Source organism: Gavialis gangeticus, unplaced genomic scaffold (assembly GCF_001723915.1).
Source record: "Gavialis gangeticus isolate Ggan-Ray unplaced genomic scaffold, GavGan_comp1, whole genome shotgun sequence".
In the NCBI taxonomy this organism is placed as follows: domain Eukaryota; kingdom Metazoa; phylum Chordata; order Crocodylia; family Gavialidae; genus Gavialis; species Gavialis gangeticus.
The window spans coordinates 166,885,976-166,906,095 of record NW_017729022.1 but is presented as its reverse complement, the minus strand read 5'-3'; the positions used below and the strand labels follow the sequence as shown (position 1 = coordinate 166,906,095).

General features: G+C 43.2%; 1 protein-coding gene across 1 annotated transcript in view; it reads right to left on the bottom strand.

The window, feature by feature from the left end:
- The window catches only part of SPATA17 (spermatogenesis associated 17), a 192,867-nt gene extending 172,811 nt beyond the window's left edge, over positions 1-20,056 (bottom strand). The window contains exons 1-4 of the mRNA XM_019516463.1: positions 19,882-20,056; positions 15,910-15,999; positions 10,687-10,768; positions 1,605-1,655 (exon numbers count right to left, since the gene is read on the bottom strand). Coding sequence (XP_019372008.1) covers positions 1,605-1,655; positions 10,687-10,768; positions 15,910-15,999; positions 19,882-19,994 — 336 coding nt within the window. The 5' untranslated portion in view covers positions 19,995-20,056. The remainder of the gene's footprint in view (positions 1-1,604; positions 1,656-10,686; positions 10,769-15,909; positions 16,000-19,881) is intronic.
- Between the last annotated feature and the right edge of the window lie 64 nt (positions 20,057-20,120).

Here is a 20,120-nt window from a genome sequence, read left to right as displayed (position 1 = left end):
GACTGTGTGGGTGTCTACACCACAGCCCCCCAGTTTCTTAATGAGAACGGGGTGAGAGACAGTGTCAAAAGCCTTCCGGAAGTCCAGGAAGACTATGTCCACTGCTACCCCTGCATCTAATGATCTGGTGATCTGATCGTAAAAGGCCACCAGGTTGGTCTGACAGGACTTGGGTATGCAGACTTGGGTATGCAGCTATTTATGAAACCTGATTCTGAAACTCTGAAAGATGCATCTGACTAATATCTGAGCTGACTTGTGCTTTCTTACTGAATTCAATTTCATAATAGTAGAGTATTTAGCCTATTTTCATGTGCTTTTAAAATAGTTAACTAAGCAATAAACTAAAACAAAAATGTACTGTAGGGCAATTAGAGCCTACTGGCAATGAGTGGGATTTCCACTAAATATGTAAGGTGGCTACAGAAAGTAAGGTTCTGTTTCTTGAAAAAAGCAGCACAAAACTAGGGAAGTGGGAACTAAGAGTGTTCAAATCACCTTTGTGCTCCTACTCCTGACCTGCTCTGGGATCTCAAGAATCCCTAGTGGAAGTAAAATTGTCCTGGGGTCAGCCGCAGGTGCTCTGGGCTAAGCTATAAGAGTCCCTAGAGCACTGCATGTTGCAATCCTCCCCTGAAGATAATTTCTGTGCTGAAGCTTGTGAGAGCATCCTCAAAAAGCAACCTTACACTTGTCTTCCATAGTTCTTAAATCAGAGAAATCTTCTCCATACAGATATGGGGATTTTTAGGACCTTTTGTAGTGCTTCAGTCCTTTCATATAAAATAACCAGAATGAGGTCCCATTATACAATGAGGTCCCATAGAATGATGTGGGAGGTCCCTCTGTATTATGAGGTCCCACAGAATGATATGAGGGTAATGAGGATCTCAGTTGAAGAACAAATTCCATACTTAAAAGTTACATGGTTGTTTACATGCAGTTTCCAATAGCCCAAGAATGCACGGTTGCACTATGCTAAACGTAAGTATAATATATATATAGTGGATTTTTGCAGTTTTCCCTTTGATAAACCTTATTTGTATTTTTATTAAAGTACAAGGATGTTTCCATTCTTCTCTGTTTAAAGAATCACGGATGATATCATCAATGAGGTCAGCACAGTTGTGACAATGTGTTCAGTCAATTAATTTGTACTTGCTGTACTAACTGGGTGACTGCCTCCATAGCAATACAGTAAACAAATTACAGAGTCATGCCATGCCCTAACAGACATCTTTGTACTCCCCTACAACAGTTGATGACATCATAAGAACATGTGTTTTCCCAGGATTGCGAGTATATGGACGTGTATTCACGCAGGCACACATATATACACATTTCCGATTTTTTTAAAATTACCGTATAGGTTCAAGCACATTAAATATTTAAAACAGACAAGGATTTACACACAAAATGTCTATAATTTTCAAACAGAATCCAGATTACTTAGAGTAACTTTAATTTTTAACTATATACTATTTCCTTCTGGTATCACCAGCATATCAATCAAGTTTATATTATTCTGGTTTGCTCATTTTATTAAAAGCAAATTCGGAGCACAATTGACTTTTCATTTGTTTAACAAGTGAAGAAATATTTACCCTGACAGCCATTTCATTGTAGAAATTCATCTTCATAATAAAATATGCTGTCTGTGAATCAAGAAAAAAAGAGATGGCATATATTTCAGTTACACAAAGACAGTGCTCCTATTTTTACATATAAAAGATAAGAATCTTTATACATAATACATAATAAGAGTTCTAGGCTTAGAGAGAATAAAATCAAACTTTGTATTGAAGAGATAGGCTTCCTAATACATAATGCAGGCTTAACCAGAAAAATCTATGGTAGTCAAACTAGGAGCTAATGGAGATATATGATCATAAAATGCTCTCCGCTGAGTTTGATAATCAATGGTGCTCTACTGAGAGTAGAATAACAAAGCAGAAATATTCACAAGTGCTGGTGACACGTAGTATTGTATGATTTATTCACTGGGGTTCTTTTAGCCAAAACTCACAGAAACATAAAAGGAATTCATATTTCAAGACGTCTGGTTTAATGAAAAATTCAAAGAAATGCTGTCTTCAGTCAAAATCGTTCAAGGATACGGATGCGGTGATGGAGCAAAATTGTGCCTTCCAACCATCTGTACTAAATGTTATGTACTTAACCGCCTCCTGAGTAATCCTTGGGAATTTTGTTTCATTTAATATTCATTTTAACATCATAAAATCATAAATACAATGATACCATGTTACAGTGAATCCCCTGATATAGAAAACATTTTCTGAAGTTCTGGTTTCCTTCCAATAAAGTAGAATTCCTCTCCTCATGAACGAATCCCCTGTTATACTGAACAATCACTTGGCAGCATAGGTTATTTTAATGGATACATCACTTTAAACCAAGCTTTCACATCTGTTCCGCCCTCTAATTACAAATGCAAAATGAACATAATTCACAGTTGTATCATAAAAAGTAAAATATAAGTACTTTAAAAACAAGTGTATGTCCTTTATTTAGCACAACATGCAGCTTTTATGTTTTTCTCATGTTTTAGACACAAATCAAAGGCAAAAGTGCTTTCCCCTGATATAGTGATTTTTTTCCCCCCATGGCAGAGGAATTCACTATAAAAGGGTTTCGCTGTAATTAGTGCTATTTGAATTGCCTAGTCTGATCCAAAGCAAATTGTCTGTGGAGAGCAGCAGGACTGGATTATTTATCAACAGTCTGGGCAATTAAGAAACAGTTGGCTGCAATATGTTATTTACAAATGAACACAATGATGCTACTTCATTTTAAATTCTCTTTCTTCATTACATTAAGCAAGGCATAATTCCTGCAGTTTAATTGAGGTGCATTTTAAATGCTTATTTTAATATTATACTGCTTCACTAATAATATAAACAGAAACAACAGCAAAGGGTAATATTTTATATAGAAGCAAAATTCAGGGATTCTTATATATTAGATTGAAAAAAAGTTTTATTTTCTATGTACAAGTATTTCAAGCAGCAAACTCAACCCCAGACTTGTGCATTAGAACAATTTGTTTCCTCTAGCTTAACTCTTTACTCCATAAACCTTTTCTGAATGGCATTAACTAGACAACACAACAGTGAAATAATGTCCTGGCCTAAGAATATTCTGAAGCTGTTGGGTTAAATAAATTCAGTATTGCTTTACCACACAACTTTTCTTAACTTTAACGAAATACAAAAGCAATGTGGGATAACCAGTTTATGAATTGCATTTTTAATGGCAAGTAATCATGCTTGGAAACCAGGGTTCTTTTTATGGCTGGTTAAACTGAGCCAGGATAGTTTGCAACACCTTTTTGGTACTTCTCTTGATAGGCTGAGGGCACTTAAGGCTACAAACAAATATCACCTTTGTCTCTTAAGAATTTTTTTTTTCCCAGGACGGGAAAAAGTGCAAATGTTCAGATATTGCTGTTCTTTGTCACAGGACAAAACCCTAAAAAAGGGATAAGAGGTGCTAACAGTTCCTTCTGTGTTATCGCCAGGGATCCCGGTTTTCTATTTCCCACTGAAAAATGGAAAAAAACCACAGATTTTGCCTTTGAACAAGAAATATGCAGATGTTTCATTTTAACAGAGAAACACATGGATTTTCCACTTTTGCAAAGAGCTCTCTGCAGGCTGGCAGAGTTCCAGCCTGCAAGGGGCTGGGGGGAGTGGGAGGAGGGTGGTCAGGCAGGGGACAACAGCTCCCACAGGTAAGTCTGGCCAGTAGGGTGGGGATTGAGGCCCCCATAGGGAGGGAGGGAGTTGGGCAGGGCTGGGGCTGGGGCTGCTGCCCAATCCAGGTGGTGCATGGGGCTTGGGCCCTGGGGCCAAAATGCACAGGAGTTGGCCCTGGACGGGAAGCAAGATGGAGCTGTGGGCAGCTCATCTGTGGAGTGGGGGGAGGTGGAGCTGGTTTCCAGCTGCTGCATGCACTCCTGTGTGGCATGGCAGAGTGGACTGGGGTGGGGAAGCTCCTTGCCTCTGCAAGCCCCACACCACCCTGGTGAGGCACCTCCTGCCCACCCAGCAGCAGCAGCGGCAACAGTATAGGGTTGTCCTGTACTGTACACCTGTACACCTGGTGATGTGCCCCTTGCTGCTGCTGGGCGGGCAGGGGCACCTCACCAGGGCAGCGTAGGGCTTGCAGAGGCAAGAAGCTTACCCGCCTGACCCCGCTCTGCCCTGCCGTGCCAGGTCCACTGGACTCTGTGCTGTCACTCTTGCCCTGATCACAGAACTCTACTGCCCAGAGGTGATCAACCCAGATGACTGCTCCTACACATTAGCTGCCTTGCATAGCAACTTCCCAGACATTTCCCATGCTCATCACTGACCCCAAATCAGCATCACAACCTGTATCCACTGAATCAACTTCAAATATCACCAATCGCTGGGCACCTCCACCCACCCAACCATCCAGCTGCTGGGGAAGTCATCAGACCCAGTGAAGTCATCAGATACACATTTATACTCCCGCCTTCATGGCTTCTCAGACAGCCTGAAGCATCATACATGGCAGCAACTGGACCAGGGAGGAGGTAATAGTTCTCACTGCCATCTAGGGCGAGATTGAGGACCAGTGGGGTGGTTCCACTAAAGTCACTGAAACAAGGTGGTCTGTGAATGGATCCCAAAGTAAATAGTGACCTGGAAACATGATTGTGAGTGATGGTCCAAGTTCAGGCAGCTTATTGCAAAGACACAGGATGGTAACTGCATTTCAGGTGCACACAGGGTCTCATGTACCCAATAAGAGGAACTGTTCTTCATTTTCACAGTCAACAACATGTTGTTTCTAAATATGCAGTGAACACAGCTGCCATGCCACCCAGGAGAGTGATTAAGGACTCTGATGCAACTGTGGTCGAAGACAGCCCTTTGACAAGTCAAATACAGGTGGCTGAACATAGCCCTTCCAGGCCAGCAGAGCAAGCTGGGCGATGAGCCACATTGTGGATTCCCAAGCCATCCTGCTGATCTGCATGGACTAACTGGCTATTCACTCAAGCCATGCAGACTCTGAAATGGACCCAGGTTCAGACAACAAGAGCCTGGAGTTCCCTGTCCTCCCACTGTCTTCAGCATCCCTGCCAGCACTCTCATAAGAGGGAGCCTGTGCCCCAGAAGACAAAGCTGACAACGGTATCCTGCTTCTGGCAGTGGTAAGTGGCAGCCCACTGTTATGGTTTGTTAAAGAGACGACGAGCAATAGGGGGTGATGGGTGAGGAGCTGGAGTACTCTCAGTGGAACCTGAATGGCATGCTGGCTGGTTGACCCTGTAGCTTCTTCCTTCTTTCTCCCATCCCCATGCAGAACTGCAGTTAAAGCCTACACTGAAATGACATGGTGACAGCAACCACTAGAAAATTGTTCAGGCTGCAGGGTCTAGTGGTTGCTGTCACCATGTCACCATCTGGAGACATACCGCATGCAACTTCCATGCGCCACTGCTCATTATCGAGGTAGCCATGATGAGCAACTTCCACTAGTCACTACTCATCTCCCCAGCCCAGAAACGCTTCTTCATAGTGAGGAGCCATTCCTACATCTATCCAACCACAATTTGCTAACCTGTGGGCAAACACCTTCAGGGAGGCAGCTCCTGCCATGGATGTAGCCACGGACCAACCATGGTTTGGCAGTGGACCCATGCATCAGCTTCTCCCCGACAAGTACTGCTCTTTCACTCTTAGCATCAATGGAAATAGTCCCAGATACCATCAGGGCCCACCAATATCACCTTCTCTGCTTAATTTCACTTATGAGTTCATAACACTGGTCCAGCACATTCCACAAGGCAATGACCACATATGGATCTATAACAGCCAATGGTGGTGGAAGTTCCAGGTCACAGCCAGTGGTGGCAGCACAAATGCAGAGAAAATACAGGCAGAAGGCCAGCGGCCCAAGTTGCACAGTGAATCACACCAAAATCCCTCCCACAAAAATTTCTTTAACAACAATTTGAATACCCAGTGGGTTCTTTGCTCAGTGCTGGCAGAATCAATCCAAAATATACCACTTTAAACATTATTTTTAATCCTTCAATGTATAAAGGATAACAAACTACAGTAAAAGCTTTTTTATCTGGCACCCATGGGGAATGGAGGGTGCCAGATAACAAAATATGCCAGATAACTGAGCAGCCTGAACAGGTGTCTTTGCCTGTTCAGGCCGCCACCTGTCTCGCTGTGTTTGGGGTGTTGCTGCCCCTCCCACCAGGTTGCCGCCCCTCCTGCGGGCCCCAAGGGACAGGGAGGGGGGACACGCGCAGCCTGCTATGCCCATGGGCCACGGGGGTTTGGCAGCTCAGGCTGCTTTCCCCCAGGCCGTGTGGGCTCCACAAAACCAGAAGTGCCACAGCAGACACTTCCAGTTTCACTTTTCCCTTACAAGCCCTTACAAACCGGCTTGTAAGGTTCCGGTTAACACAACTTTTGCTGTATAGTTTTATTAATTTTATTCTTACTGTTTTGTCCAAAAATCCCTCAAGTTTCCATGTACAATTGGGAAATGATTAGCTGGTACAAAGCTAATCATTTGTCTCATCTTGAGGCCTGTCAGTGGGTGCATCTACGCATGACACTACATTGCCATAGCAATGCGCTATGCTGACAGTGTCCACAGGCAAAAACCGTGATGCCATAGCTACATTGCCATAGTGATACACTCCCTTGTTATAGCATATCGCTACAGTGATGTAGTGCCTAAAAATAACTGTGTGTGGTGTGCATAGCACAGTATGGGCTGCTACTGCACCATCTTTTAGTACTTCCAGAGGGAAGTACTAAATGATGGCACAGTAACAATAGCACCAAAGCCACACATGTAGATGCACCCAGTGAGACTACTGGAAAATAGTATAAATCTACTGTTGCCCTTTAACCCATTGAGTAGCACTTACTCAAGAAGACTTATTGATAGTCACCACTAATAAGGGTTCTTGAATTTATCCTTAAAACAGTGCTGAGATATGCTATTCAAAAAAGTATCCAAATAAAAGAAGTCACAGTTCTCATTAAAGTTAGTAACAAATATATTCACCATATGTAGTGCTGAATCCTAATTATGCCGTCCCGAAATCTTAACATTTCTTTTGTCTTAGAGGGCATTTTTTGCACTGGGACAAGTGTTCTATGCTGACTTATTGTAATAACAATAACACTACTAACGTTAGTGATATTGATAATAATCATATTACTGCTAATACCCTTCCTGCAGGTGATGAGATTTTGAGGCCCCAGTACCTGCATGATAACAAGTGTGAGCCCAAATATAGCAAGTCTGAACTTTACCATGACCTTAACATTCCTGAAAAACTTATATTTTCCTAACATAGCTATATTTTAAATACAGTAAGAATCAATACTTGCTTGCAGACAGACCACGTAGATTTATCAATCTAATTAGTTAACTTTATTTACTGGATTTGGGCAGTTTGATGTGGGAGACACATGAATAGTAACAACTGAAATACCAGTAGTGATGCACATATGGATAGCAGATCTGATGAGCCTGAGCCTTTGTTATTTTCCGCATCAGTGCTACTTACATTTCACAATTTTGCATATAATCATTAAAATGATTTATTATCAAGTAATTATGGGTATTTTGTGCATATGCTTTGCCTTGTTTGCTGGCAACAGATACCAGTCTAGTCATTATCATCAGACAAATTTTGAAATTACCAATTTTTGTCTAAAAAAACCTATTGTGTCAAATGTATCATTGTGTTTAATTAATGTTAAGTCATTCAGACAATTGTTGAAGGAGTTTAACACACTTTTTTTCTATAATTTTAACTTAAATATTGTCCTATTGTCCTTAATTACTAAGACTTTTTTCCAATATTGTTAGTGGAGCCAGGCCAGTGGTTTAGTAAAGGTTGTGTGATATGTTACTACACAGGGAATCCAAGGACATAAAGGTCTGAGAAGCAACGAATGAGGAAACCTATCTCCACAAGCAGAAACAAGCATTTTTTGTATTTGATTGCAGAGCTAACTGATAAACTATACAACCAAATTTTGAAAACTGTCAAATCTAGTCCTCCTTGGTAAAAGAGGTGTAAGCACAATTTAGCAGGTTTAAGAAAGATGCGCCCAAGCTCACCACTGTACAACTGACAATCCTTATGCGGAGCCCTTGTTTTCTTATAAAGTATTGGTTATTAGCTACTGTCAGAAACAGGACAGATGCACGCTCTAATCTGGAATGGTAAATCATATTTTACTGTGTTTTAAAAATGTGGAGTGGTGGTTTACTTATAGCTCTCCACCTTTATTTGTTATGTATTACTCCCCAAAAATTCAGAGCCACTGGTTCCAACTTTTCTGATCCTTTGGTGCACCTTAACAACTACAAAGTATTTGATGCAACTTTAATGTGAAACTATTCCAGCAAAAGGCAAACTGTAAAGAATTACCCAAGGTAGGTCTTTGTGTGCTCCCACCCAAAAAAGAAGCAATGCAGCTAATTAGCCTATCCATAGCATTGCAGTAAAGTGATTATATTGTTTACTGTTTGAGAGAGAGCGCATTTGAAGTTTGACACTAATTCACCTGTGTGGTAGAATTTCTGGGAGTTATTAACTGATCACTATCCAAGGTAAAAAGCATATACAGTTCTGGCAGCAGAGACCAGAACTGAGTGTTCTTTCCTCCCAGTATTTTCTCTGCCATCTCACAGAGTCGCATTCTTTCTTTTTCATTTTCACTTCATGGAGAGTCATTAGGCAGCAAAGTCTAGGGCAGTGGTTCCCAATCTCAGGTCACGACGCAAATGAGCGTTGTTGGGGAAAGGCCGGCGGCACCGCATACAAAGGACAAGCCACGTGGTGTGTTGGGAGGTCCCGTCCTCCTCCTTCTCCCCCCCGCCCCCCGGGCTGCCGCTGCACTCCACCCCCAGCAGGAGGTCATGGCAAAAAAAGGTTGGGAACCACTGGCCTAGAGCAAGTGCTCTTACTGCTAGACTACTAAACAAAAAAAGGGCACCACTGCTGCTGTCCTAACCTGTTGATTTGGATCCCGATCCTTTCACTGCAGTAACAAAGTAAGTGGAAGCAGTAACTGGAGGCTCCTTAGGTGATTTAGATTTGGGTCATAGCCACATGTTAGAGTGGAACCCAAATGAAGTGTGTTCATTCAGCATACACAGATTGGAGTAATCTGAAGGTACCTTGAAAAGTGTGGCCCATAAGGATGATTCAAGGTTTATTAAGATGTACAATCTCTGATATACAGTATGTAAAATACGATCCTTTCTTTTCTTCCTGTAAATGTTTATTTTTCTACAGAAAGAAAACAATTCAGTTTCACTAAAGTTAATAAAGAGTAAATGAATAGCAAGTTAAAACCTATTGTAATATAAAATATTAACATAACTTGGTAAATCAGAGAAGCAGAAGACTGATTAAAAAATTTACCACTGAGTGTTAAGGGCAAAGTATTTTTCTCTTAATTTCCTAGGCCTTCTAACAGAGATTTAAACTAGCGTGCTATCATGCATTTCTGCTATCTTCAAGTCCGTCAAGGGAATTAGATTGGCTGTGATCTGCTGTGTGCCTCAAGGCAAAACCTCAAATATTTCAAGGTTCATTAAATGAGAAATTTAAACCACTAAAACACAGAACAGATATGTAGAGACACTGGCTTATTTTATTTTCCAGAATTAACAGCACTTCAAGGAAAAAGTACCTCCAACCAAGAACACCAATCCTGCAATTAACAAAGCATAGGTAGAATACTGCAATGATCTGAGCGCCTTGCTGATTTGGGGCCTAAGGTTCCAGTCCTACAAACACTTATTCATGTGCTACCAGGAGTAGCAACCCGGTAGTAAAGCTAAGCATATACATATCATATTTACTCCAATCCATAGTGAAATTTTTTCCCCATTCAACATGGGGAGAAAGGGCCCTTGTTTTAGATTCAAATACAAGCTGGGGGCAGAGGCAGCAGCAGTGGTTACAATTCCAACTCTGACCCTGGGCGTGGGGTTGGAGTCAGAGCTGCAGCCGCTGCTACCCTGACACCTGTCCCGCGCTGCTATCTCTGCCCTTCCACCCCCCTGCTGTGGCTTACCTTCTCATTGCAGCTCTAGCTAAGGCTCTGCTCTGGCCTGGGACACAGAGGATGGAGCATTTCTTGCTTCTACCACCACCTGACCATGCAGCTGTGGTGCCAGCAGTGGCAGCAGCTCTAGCTCAAATCCAGGGCTGAGGCTGGAGCTGGGGCTGCCACCCTTACAACCACTGCCGCATGGTGGGGCAGGGGCCAGAGGCAGCAAGTTCTCTGTGCAACCTGTCCCAGCTCAGAGCAGAGCCCCAGCCACAGCGGGAGTTGCCACAGGAAGGTAAGCAGCAGAGGGTGTGGAGAGGGTTGAGGCAAGTAACAGGGGAAGCAAGTTCTGGGGGATGCAGGAGTCAGGAGGTGTTGATGGGAGGAGGGCAATTTGGGGGAGGCAGGTATCAAGGAGTATAGGCACCAAGGGGAAATTGGTGGGAAGGTGCAAGTATCACAGGGGAGCAAGTGACAGGGGGCAAGGTGCCATGGGTTCAGGCACCATGTGGGAGTAGGCAGCAAAGGGATAAATGGTGGGGGGGAAGGCATAAGGGGAGCAATAATTTGAAAAATTATTTCCTACCTTTAACATCTTTCTGAAGTGTTTTCTCCCTTGATAACCTCTCCACCATTTCTGGATAACAATCATCATTTTGTTCAGGTATCTAAAAAAGGGTTTTGGATGAAATAATGATTGATCAATAGACTTTAAAAAAACAGGTTATAATGAACATACATACAATAAAGCTATGCACAAATGTGTCTTTTAACTGCTTTAAAAGATAGGTGGAAGCTGCCACTCAGGAAAGTGCTGTTATAACTATTACACCTGAATGATCCTGTTGATGTAACTTTAACCCTGAACAGGTCTAAAGCTGCAATGGTTTTGATACATTTGCATTGCTACTCCTGCATACAGACATAACAGTTACATCATAACAGCTTATATTGGCATTATTTGATAACAATGCACCTGTCTATACCCTAAATCTCATTCTATTTATTCATTAGCAAAGCATGACAAAATAGACGTAAGAATAGGCTTTTGCATAACTGGTTAAGCCATTAATGAAGACTATAGTTAACTAATACATCTACACAGGAACTTTTTCCTTGTCAAACTTGTGCTACTGAATATTTCCCTGTCAAATGGCAAAATGCAAAGGTGCTGAAAATATTTTATGAAAATACAGCATTTTAGAAAAAATATCTGACAAGTTTTTTCATTTTTCCGTTGTAAAAATAAAAAACTGGGGCCAACCTCATTAATGTGAAGATACCCTTTTGCTCTTTTCTCACTTACATATACATTATGAGACAGGCCTAAAGCCGGGACATAGAGGGAGAGCTGGTCATAGAGGGACAGGGGTCAAAGGTGGCAGAGAGCCAAGGCGGGGGAACAGAGGGGGACAGAGGACAGAGGGACGGGAGTTAGACATGAGATTGGGTCTCATGGGTCTCAGGCTGCTAGTTGATCCTCAGTTGCCAGTTGGGGTCTTTTCCAGCAAGGCGTTGTCCAGAGGAGGTCGCCGGCAGGGCCTCTGGGTGGATAGGTGGCATGGTGTAGTGCTAGTCCACATGGAGAGGGCATCCCAAGGAGGTCACATTCTACCACCCCTTTTATAAGGGTGGGATACCTGTGACTCCAATGGGAAGGACATGCCCAGGCAAGGGCCAGTCCTGCTCAGATGAGGTCGTGTAGTTACAGGTGTCTTCACTGTCCAGTGGGATACAATGGTGGAGTTGCTGGTTTCTATTTTGTTCTTTGTTACCATGTTACTGGTTTCTTGGGGGATCTTTATCTTTCAAATACTGGGTTTTGTCTCTGCTCCTTGGAGGAGGCCTGTGGTTTCAGGGACAGTCAATGCAAGGCCATGGTAGGGTTGTTAAGTTGACGGTCCAGTCATTAAGCTGATAGTCCAATCACTCAGTAGGAGCTATTTTTAGGTCTGCTCCCATTATGTCTCAAGCACTCTCATTCTCTCTCATTCATCCGAGAACCAATTTACATGGGAGGGGTAGGTATGAATCACAGTTGCAATATAATTACAATAGAGTATGCCTGGGCAGGGGGCACAAAATGGAGACTTGACAAGACAAGGTGGAGACTTGACATTACTTTGGCTACTTTACAGAAACAGGCCTAAATCATACAATATCAATATAAAACAGTAAAAATTAATACAAACATAACAGAACACTACTTACGATATAAAAAGGGGCTTGTTACAATAATGGACTATAAGAACTTATCTTAGCTTATCTGTGACTACTTATAACTACTTATAAGGAATAGAGAGGGCAGAGAGAAAGACAGAAACAGTTGGGGAAGGGGAGGGAATGTATTTTTAAGTAAAATTTAAAAAAAAGAAAAACCTAGGGGTGTTGCTGCAATCTCTGATCCATGCTGCCCAGCTTGTGTTGCACTGATGTATAGGTACTCTGTACCTTATCCACCGTGTTTCCCCTGCTGGCCAAAATTGGGCCCACTGTCCCCCCTGACTACTGCCCCCCACCCCTCCAGCACCTCAAATCCCTGTTCACTGCAACCCCCCACCCCCCTGCTTAGTTGTGGCTGCTGGATCTGTCTGTTCCTTTCAGTTCTCCAGGCCTCTGCTGGCCTGAAGTGCGACTGTTCCAAACTCAAGCTAGCACTAACACTGATCAACATTTGTGCAGCTCACAGTGTAAGGTATAACAAGGCCCTGATTCCCTTTGTTCATCCCCTTTCTTTGATGTTGTAGTTGTAATAGTAGTTGTAGTTTCCCTGAGCCCCAGTGAGAACTGAATTGTTTACAGTGCCTTCAGTTTGATCATAACATTTGTAGTTGTGCATTGAGACATTTATTATGATGCATCACATTCTTCAGGCCTTTAGTTGATCTCCTATAGGAGATGGGAAGGAACTTGTTTCTCCCACTGCATATTTTGCTTTTTAGAGATTGTTTTTCTTTTGTCTTCCTCTGCAGCATTGAGATTGGCATGGCTGGAGACAGGACACTGAGGAATGTGCTCTAGTGCCCTGAGGTTGTACAGAGAACTATTAAGTGTCGTGGTACATCTTGATCAGATTCTCAGGGATATACTGATCCCCAGATTTGGGGATAGAACTAACAGGACAAATTAGGGGGGATATGAGGGTTACCTCTGCAGTAGATTTCAACTGCCTACTAGGATCATCTGGGTATTGCTTGCCTACTAAATTCCTTTGCCATTGCAGGGATCTTAGATATTAGTGGAATGCTGTTGTGGCCCGTGGCATATATTGTAGCTATCTGAAGAATCAAATATTTGGTCTAGCAAACATCTTTGCCTTACCTTATTCTATTTATTTGAAACTCCATAATCCATTTTTTTGGATGAAACTCAATCTACCGTGATTTGTGCAAGGCCACTGTAGATGATCTAGTGGCCCTTTCTGACCTTCTCTGAAATGACGCCATTTTAAGAATGTAGCTAGATCCATCAAGCCCATGCATGCAAGTCTTCCTGCACTGGGGCCATGGCTTTTAATCGCCATGCTTATTTGCATGTCACACCCCTGAATAAGATGCACACCTTGTTTGAAAAGGCAGAATTACGAAAACACAATTTTTCCAGTCAGCCCTGCCACAACACCAGTCCAGCCAGTGCTCAACCCTCTGGCTGAGGCAGACTCCCATCACCAGCATCACTCTCCTTCCGCCTGCTGCTTCACTAACAGCTACACTCAATTTAACAGTGGCTGCAAGAGGGTTAAACTTATAGCAGTCAGCTCTCTGGCAGGGGTAGGAGAACTGATGCTGGTGACAGGATTCTGTCCTTGCTCTGTACAGACAGAAGGTTGAGCCCTGGCTGGGGTGGTATTGTGCATAGGCCCTTGCTGCCATTCCAGTATTCCCCTGCCTCCATTCCAGCTCTCAAATCAGCTTCCTTTCCTAAGATACACAACCCAATTTTGGATGGCTACTTTTTTAGAAAAAAAGGTGTGTGAGGTATGCGCATAAACATAGTACCTGATCACACCCAACTTTTCAAATAATATATAGCACTTCAGTATATCTTAGAGCATGTTATAAAGCAGGGGTGGCCAACACAAAGAATGTTCACCATAAATTGTAGTGTTAGAGTGATGTAGCTGTGATGGTCCAGGAATTATGTGAAAGACAAGAATTTCTTAGAGTGACATCTTTTATTGGACAAACTGTATAGTTGGGACAGAGTTAGACAAGGTTCTGAATACAAGACATTCTTCAGGTCTGAGGAGTAAAAGCCAAAGCAGCGTAGTGGAAAACAGCTGGAAGAGGGTGGTGAGAAATTCCTAGGAGTAGCCACAAGTGACAGAGGCAGCTGCTGTCTGTGGCATGTAAGCTTAGTAAAGGAAGGAACTGGATAGAGGCAGGAGGGTTTAAGCCAGTCTCCAACCTTTTTAAGGTGAAGAACACCTTTTGAAGAAAAGGGCAATCCATGGTCTACTGTGCCCCCCTGCCCAGCCTGTCCCCCTGCCAATCCCTCTGCCCAGCAGGTTGGGGGGAGCCCAGGAGTGAGTGGTGCCTGGGCTGGGCTGGGCTGGGGGAGGGTCAGAGCCCAGGCAGCTCATCTAGGTGTGTGGTTGGGCTCCTGTCACTGCACGCACCCCGGCAGAGGCCCGGGGAGCACATGCTCCCCCTCCCCCCATCTGTGTGTGGGACAAGGTGGGTGCTGCTGCACACTAGGCTTTGTGCCCTGGGCTTTGGACCCCAAGCCCTGAGCTGAAGCTGGGCTCAGGGTGCAAAGCCCAGCATGCAGTGGCAGCAGCCTCACCCTGCACACAGATCTGGGGGACACGTGCCCCCCCGGCCTCCACCTGGGTGCTTGCAGAGGAGGAGCCCCACTGCATGCCTGGATGAGCCACCCGGGCTCTGACCCTCCCTTGGCCTGGCCCGGCCCAGTCTGGCCAGGGCCCCACTCACCCAAGCAGCAGGGGGTGTGGCTCAGCCCAGCCACATGCATCCTGCATCTCCTATGCCCCGCCACTCCCATACTACATCCTGGCCACTCCCAATGCAGAGTGTCTGACAGTCGATCTCAGTCTGGGGGATCAACCGGTTGGTGACCACTGGTTTAAGCCTCCAATCAGGCCACATGAAGCTGAGCAGGCATGGGATGCTGATGTTATCACCAAACGCCAGGTTAGTCATTCTCTGGCCTGGCAGCTACTGCTGAATTCAGGGCTTTGGATCCTGGGATATAGGTTGTAGCCATGTTGGTCTAAAAAGCATGGACAGACAAAACTCTTGAGGTAGAGGCAATATCTTTTATTAGACCAACTGAATATTCACTTCAGTTCAACACCCTGCCTGACATCTGACACCTTCAGGAAAGGAGCCTGCTGGAGCCTTGTCTATGCCTAATTTACATACTTACACAGCAGCTTTTTCACAAATGGACTTTGAAACCCAGGGGAACCTTACCATCCTTTAACTCCCCTGTGCAAGATGAAGTTTCCTTTCTACCTGGGTGAACTTTTACAATCTTTGAATTCTCCTCTGCCTGACAAAGGGTGTTTGGGCCCAAAAGCTTGCAAAGAAAGAAATTTTTGTGCTACTATTTAGTTGGTCTAATAAAATATATTGCTTCTCCCCCAAGGGCTTTAGATTCTTGCTTGCTGCTGTGATTGTGGGGCCAGGGAAGGGTTAGAATAATTTTTTCTTGAAAATTTTCAGTAATTTTTAGACTGAGACACCAAGTAAAGTATAATAGACAAAAATTTTGGAAACAAATTAGTTCTGGAAAATAGTGGCTAAATAGAGCAAACAATGATTTGGTCTGATGCACGTTCAAATACCTGATGTATGCTCGGACTCTGCATCCTCGAAACCAGCTCTGGATTTTTACAGCAGCAGCATGTTCTGTTTTTCTATATTGACCTACAAATCTGAAAACATTTTTAAAACAATCTTTTAGCAATTTAACATTCCAATACATTAATTTAAGCTAAAAAACCACAAAAACCCCTCCATATATTCTTCTTAATAGGATTTGGGTGGTTTTAGGGCTATTCTTTTAAAATTTTGCTGTTGTTGGTTCTTTTTATTTTTAATTTTAACTTATTCTCAAAGTTAAGCAAGATGACAGAAAATGTATCACATCATTACTAGATAATACTGACATGATAACAAAGGCCCCAATCTTGCTAGAAGCACAGTGCAAAAGCTCTCCTCCATTTTAACAATTTTGTAATCAAGCACCAAAAACAATCAAAATATAAATTCAGAGGAATGCAAATGAATGCTGTTTTTCATTCGGTGCAAAGGAACAACAAATATCTTCAATTATGGTTTTTTTCCATATGAATTCTAATTTTTAAAACTTGAAAACATTGAAAGAAAGACAGCAGGGCTAGATGAGTTGTAACTCACATGCTGACTTCTATTAATTTTATGTTTTTCCATCACCTGAGAAACATAGTTCTTAGATACAAGATACTGAGTACTCATGCCAAATGTCACAAACTTACAGACTTCTTATGTTTTAAGTGAAAAATGCAAGTAACATTTTATCTTAATGATGTATTAATTAGTGCTGAATTAGAATAGAAATCCACACAGAATCCACAAGGCATAAAATATGCCATGAATACCAAATGCATTCACTATGATCAGCATTGTAACAATGAATTAAGAGTGATAGAAAAGAAAGCCTGATGACTGAAAGTCAAGTGAAACTAAATGAAAATTTCACTTAGCTAGCCTGGATCAAGTCCTAAATGTGTTACCAATACTGCAAAGAATTAGAATTCTCTTAAGAAAATATTAGGTGATCACAGTACTCATATAACCAAATGAAAATATCCACTGTAACTATTGAAAATTATTTCAGTTCTAAAGACTGAAATGTTTCCAATTGAGGTAATTCTGGAAGAAAAAAAAGGTAGAATTACACAACATGCTGGCAACTCCAAGACAAATAAATTGTCACTTAGCTCTGGCTTTTCAAATACCCACTACATATTGCAAAGAACTTTATTGTTGCATGGGAAATGTGTAGTGAAAAAGGTGGTAGTGTATGAAGAAAACTACAAAGCATCTGTTATTTATCACTAAAGTGGCTTTACTGTTAGTTATGAATACAAGGTCTTTGGGCTGAAACAAAGCCTGATTTAAAGCCCACTGAAGTTACTGACAAGCTTCCATAGACTTGTGTGGACTGTGGATCAGGCCCTATGGTTCTTGCACAAATTAGGCAGTATATGAGTTCTACTGAAACCCCAAAACTTTAGCCCCCAATCCCAAAGATGTTAAAGAAGTCAATGGCATAGCTTTAATGAAGAGAATTCAAGTAGAATTTACAGAACTAACAAGGTAAGTATACTGAAACTATATTTTTGAGTTGTATTACTTAGTGACCTTATTTTTTGGTGTTGCATATTATGCTGCCTATGGAGCATTCAAATCCTGCACGCACTTCCTTACCCACATTAAACTCATATGAATCAACTGTGATATGTATGAGGCCACTCTAGATGATTTAGTGGCCCTTTCTAGCCTTCTCTGAAATGATGACATTTTAAGCAGGTGGGTCGATCTATTAAGCTCCTGTGTGCAAGTTAAAAACATTGAGAACCACTGTAATCTACAGCAAGCCTTCACTGACATAATATACTGCCAGCCCCTCTTACCTAAAAGGGACCTTTCCTCCTGGATTTTGACCAAGACATCCCCAAGGGCTTCAGGAAATAGAACTTTTGTCAACGAACAGTAGCGTTAAATATATATCTTGTTAGCATCCTACTGTCATTAAAAATTGCATGTTCTTTCAGGATAACTGTAATTTTTTGGAAGCTAGCATTTTAGAAAGTTTGAAGAAAGGGGGATGAGAGTAATATAAAAATGCTCAGAGAGAAACTGGCAAAGGAAAACCCAGGGAAGGAAGTTAGGGGAAAGACATAAAGAGTTGAGAGGTAGGAGAGGCCTAATTGGACAGGGTTAGGACAAAGGGCAAAGGGAGACAATAAACAAAGCTGAAGAACTGGAAACAGCAGAATTAAAGGCAGTAGAACACACTATGCTTGTATACTAATTCAATGTTAGCATTTAATTCATGATCTGACAGTCAAAAATGCAAATATTCATCTACTTGCTGAATTAGGAATTATCTAGTCCCAAAAACATGGGACTAGTTTCACTATCAAACACAATCAGTTGCTTGGTTTTTAAATTACAGGGAGTGATAGATATCTTTCAATAAGATGGCGTACTGATTGGTTTGACATTCAACCTGACTGCCTAGTGGTCTAGCTGCTGAATTATGTTCCTTGATGCCCATGCACAGCTCCCACTCATTTTAGTGGAAGTCATTTAAGCAGACCTAAGGTCAGAATTTGGCCTTGGAATGTTACTGAGAGTGCAATTTCCAGTGAAAGAGCCAGTTACAAAACTGTACTACACTTAAGGCAAAAGAATGCACTAAGCACGCTTACTACGGTAACAGTTGGGAGAGGGTCCTCAAAGACCTGCCTTGTGGATTTTTCCTGCTAGTTAAGTGATTCCTAATCAGGGTCCCTGGGCACTGTGGGTTGCCACCAGATCTTCTGAATTTGAAGGTTGCTGCAAGATGTGAGGTGATAAGCAAGATGAGAGGAGGTAAAGCAGATAAGCTGACCAAATAAGCCAGACTCAGGCTTGTCTCTGGCTGGATGATCCCACACTCCTAGTGCCCGGACCCTGAGTCAGTAAATCAGCATGATAATATATAAATTGGTTGGTGAAATTGGGTGCCACTTAGTTCACAACAGTTATGGAGGGGTATCTCGTGTCAAGCAAGGGTAGGGCTGCCAACTCTGAATCTATTTCGGAAGGTTCCTGGAAGGCCAACGTGCCTGCAACCGCAAACGTGCCCACGCTTGCATATATCAGTTATGGATGATGGTGCGTAGACTTTATGTCAGGAAGGCAAACGCACATTACTATGACATTTTAAAAACCCACTGGATTACTGAATAAAGCAGATTCAACCTTTAATATTTATTTTAATGAATGCCCTATCATTTATCTTCTGGGTGACTCTCAGAAGTCTTCTAGTATCCAGGGATCCTGGTTTTCTCTGATAATATTTCTCTGAAATATATTTTAGTGATGTTTCATTTTAATCATGGAAAAATGTGGATTTTAGGTTATTTTTTTGATCCAAAAATTGGGGATTTTTTTTTTTTAATCAGAGAAAACCAGGATCCCTGTTTATATCTAATTCCTGGAGACTCCAGGGCAAACCTGGAGGGTTGGCAAGCCTAAGTGAGGGGTGCCTCGCATCCAGAAAGCTCAAAAACTGCTGTACTCTACGGACCTCATATCCTGTCCCAGCCCCTTTTACCTAAAAAGAGATCCCCTCCTTCTGGATGTTCCAGGACAGTCCCAAGCATGTCTGGAAATGAGACGTTTGTCCCAAATTTGAAAACCTGCTCCTGATCCGGCTGTGCGTGGGAAAGCGGTGCAGCGTCACAGGGTCCCCAAACTAGCAAGCCACATTTGGCCTCCATGCTGCTGTCCCTGACCAGCCACGGGACATTCCTGGGCCTTGGATTTTGGTTCTGGGGTGCCAGTAGCTCTTGCTTTGCTTGGCCAGCGTGCTGGAAGGCGGGGCTGGCAGAGGGACGGCTGTCACCAGTGCCAAGGCGGAATGGGGCAGTGACAGGAGAGCAGGGTTTTCCCCACGCCAGTGCAGCCCCATGCTAATGCAACCCCAGCTCAGTGAATCGCTGGGACCCCAGCAGCCATCACCTCACGGACCAGGCCCGGTGCGGGGGAGGAGGGAGCGTTACCTGTTGCTATGGAAACACTCCTGGAGCAGCTCCGGCAGGCCCGTGCGCAGCCTGGCCCAGGCGGCCATGCTTCCAGCCCCGCCCCCACCCGCTCGTGTACAAGCCGTCACCATGGCAACCGGGCCGCACCACTCGCCCGGCAGTGGGGGGGCGGGGGAAATGGGGGCTGCGCGTTCTGCCAGGCCGTGGTGTGGCCTGGCAGGGGCATGGGGGGTGGGGAGGAGGAGTGGAAGCGGGGC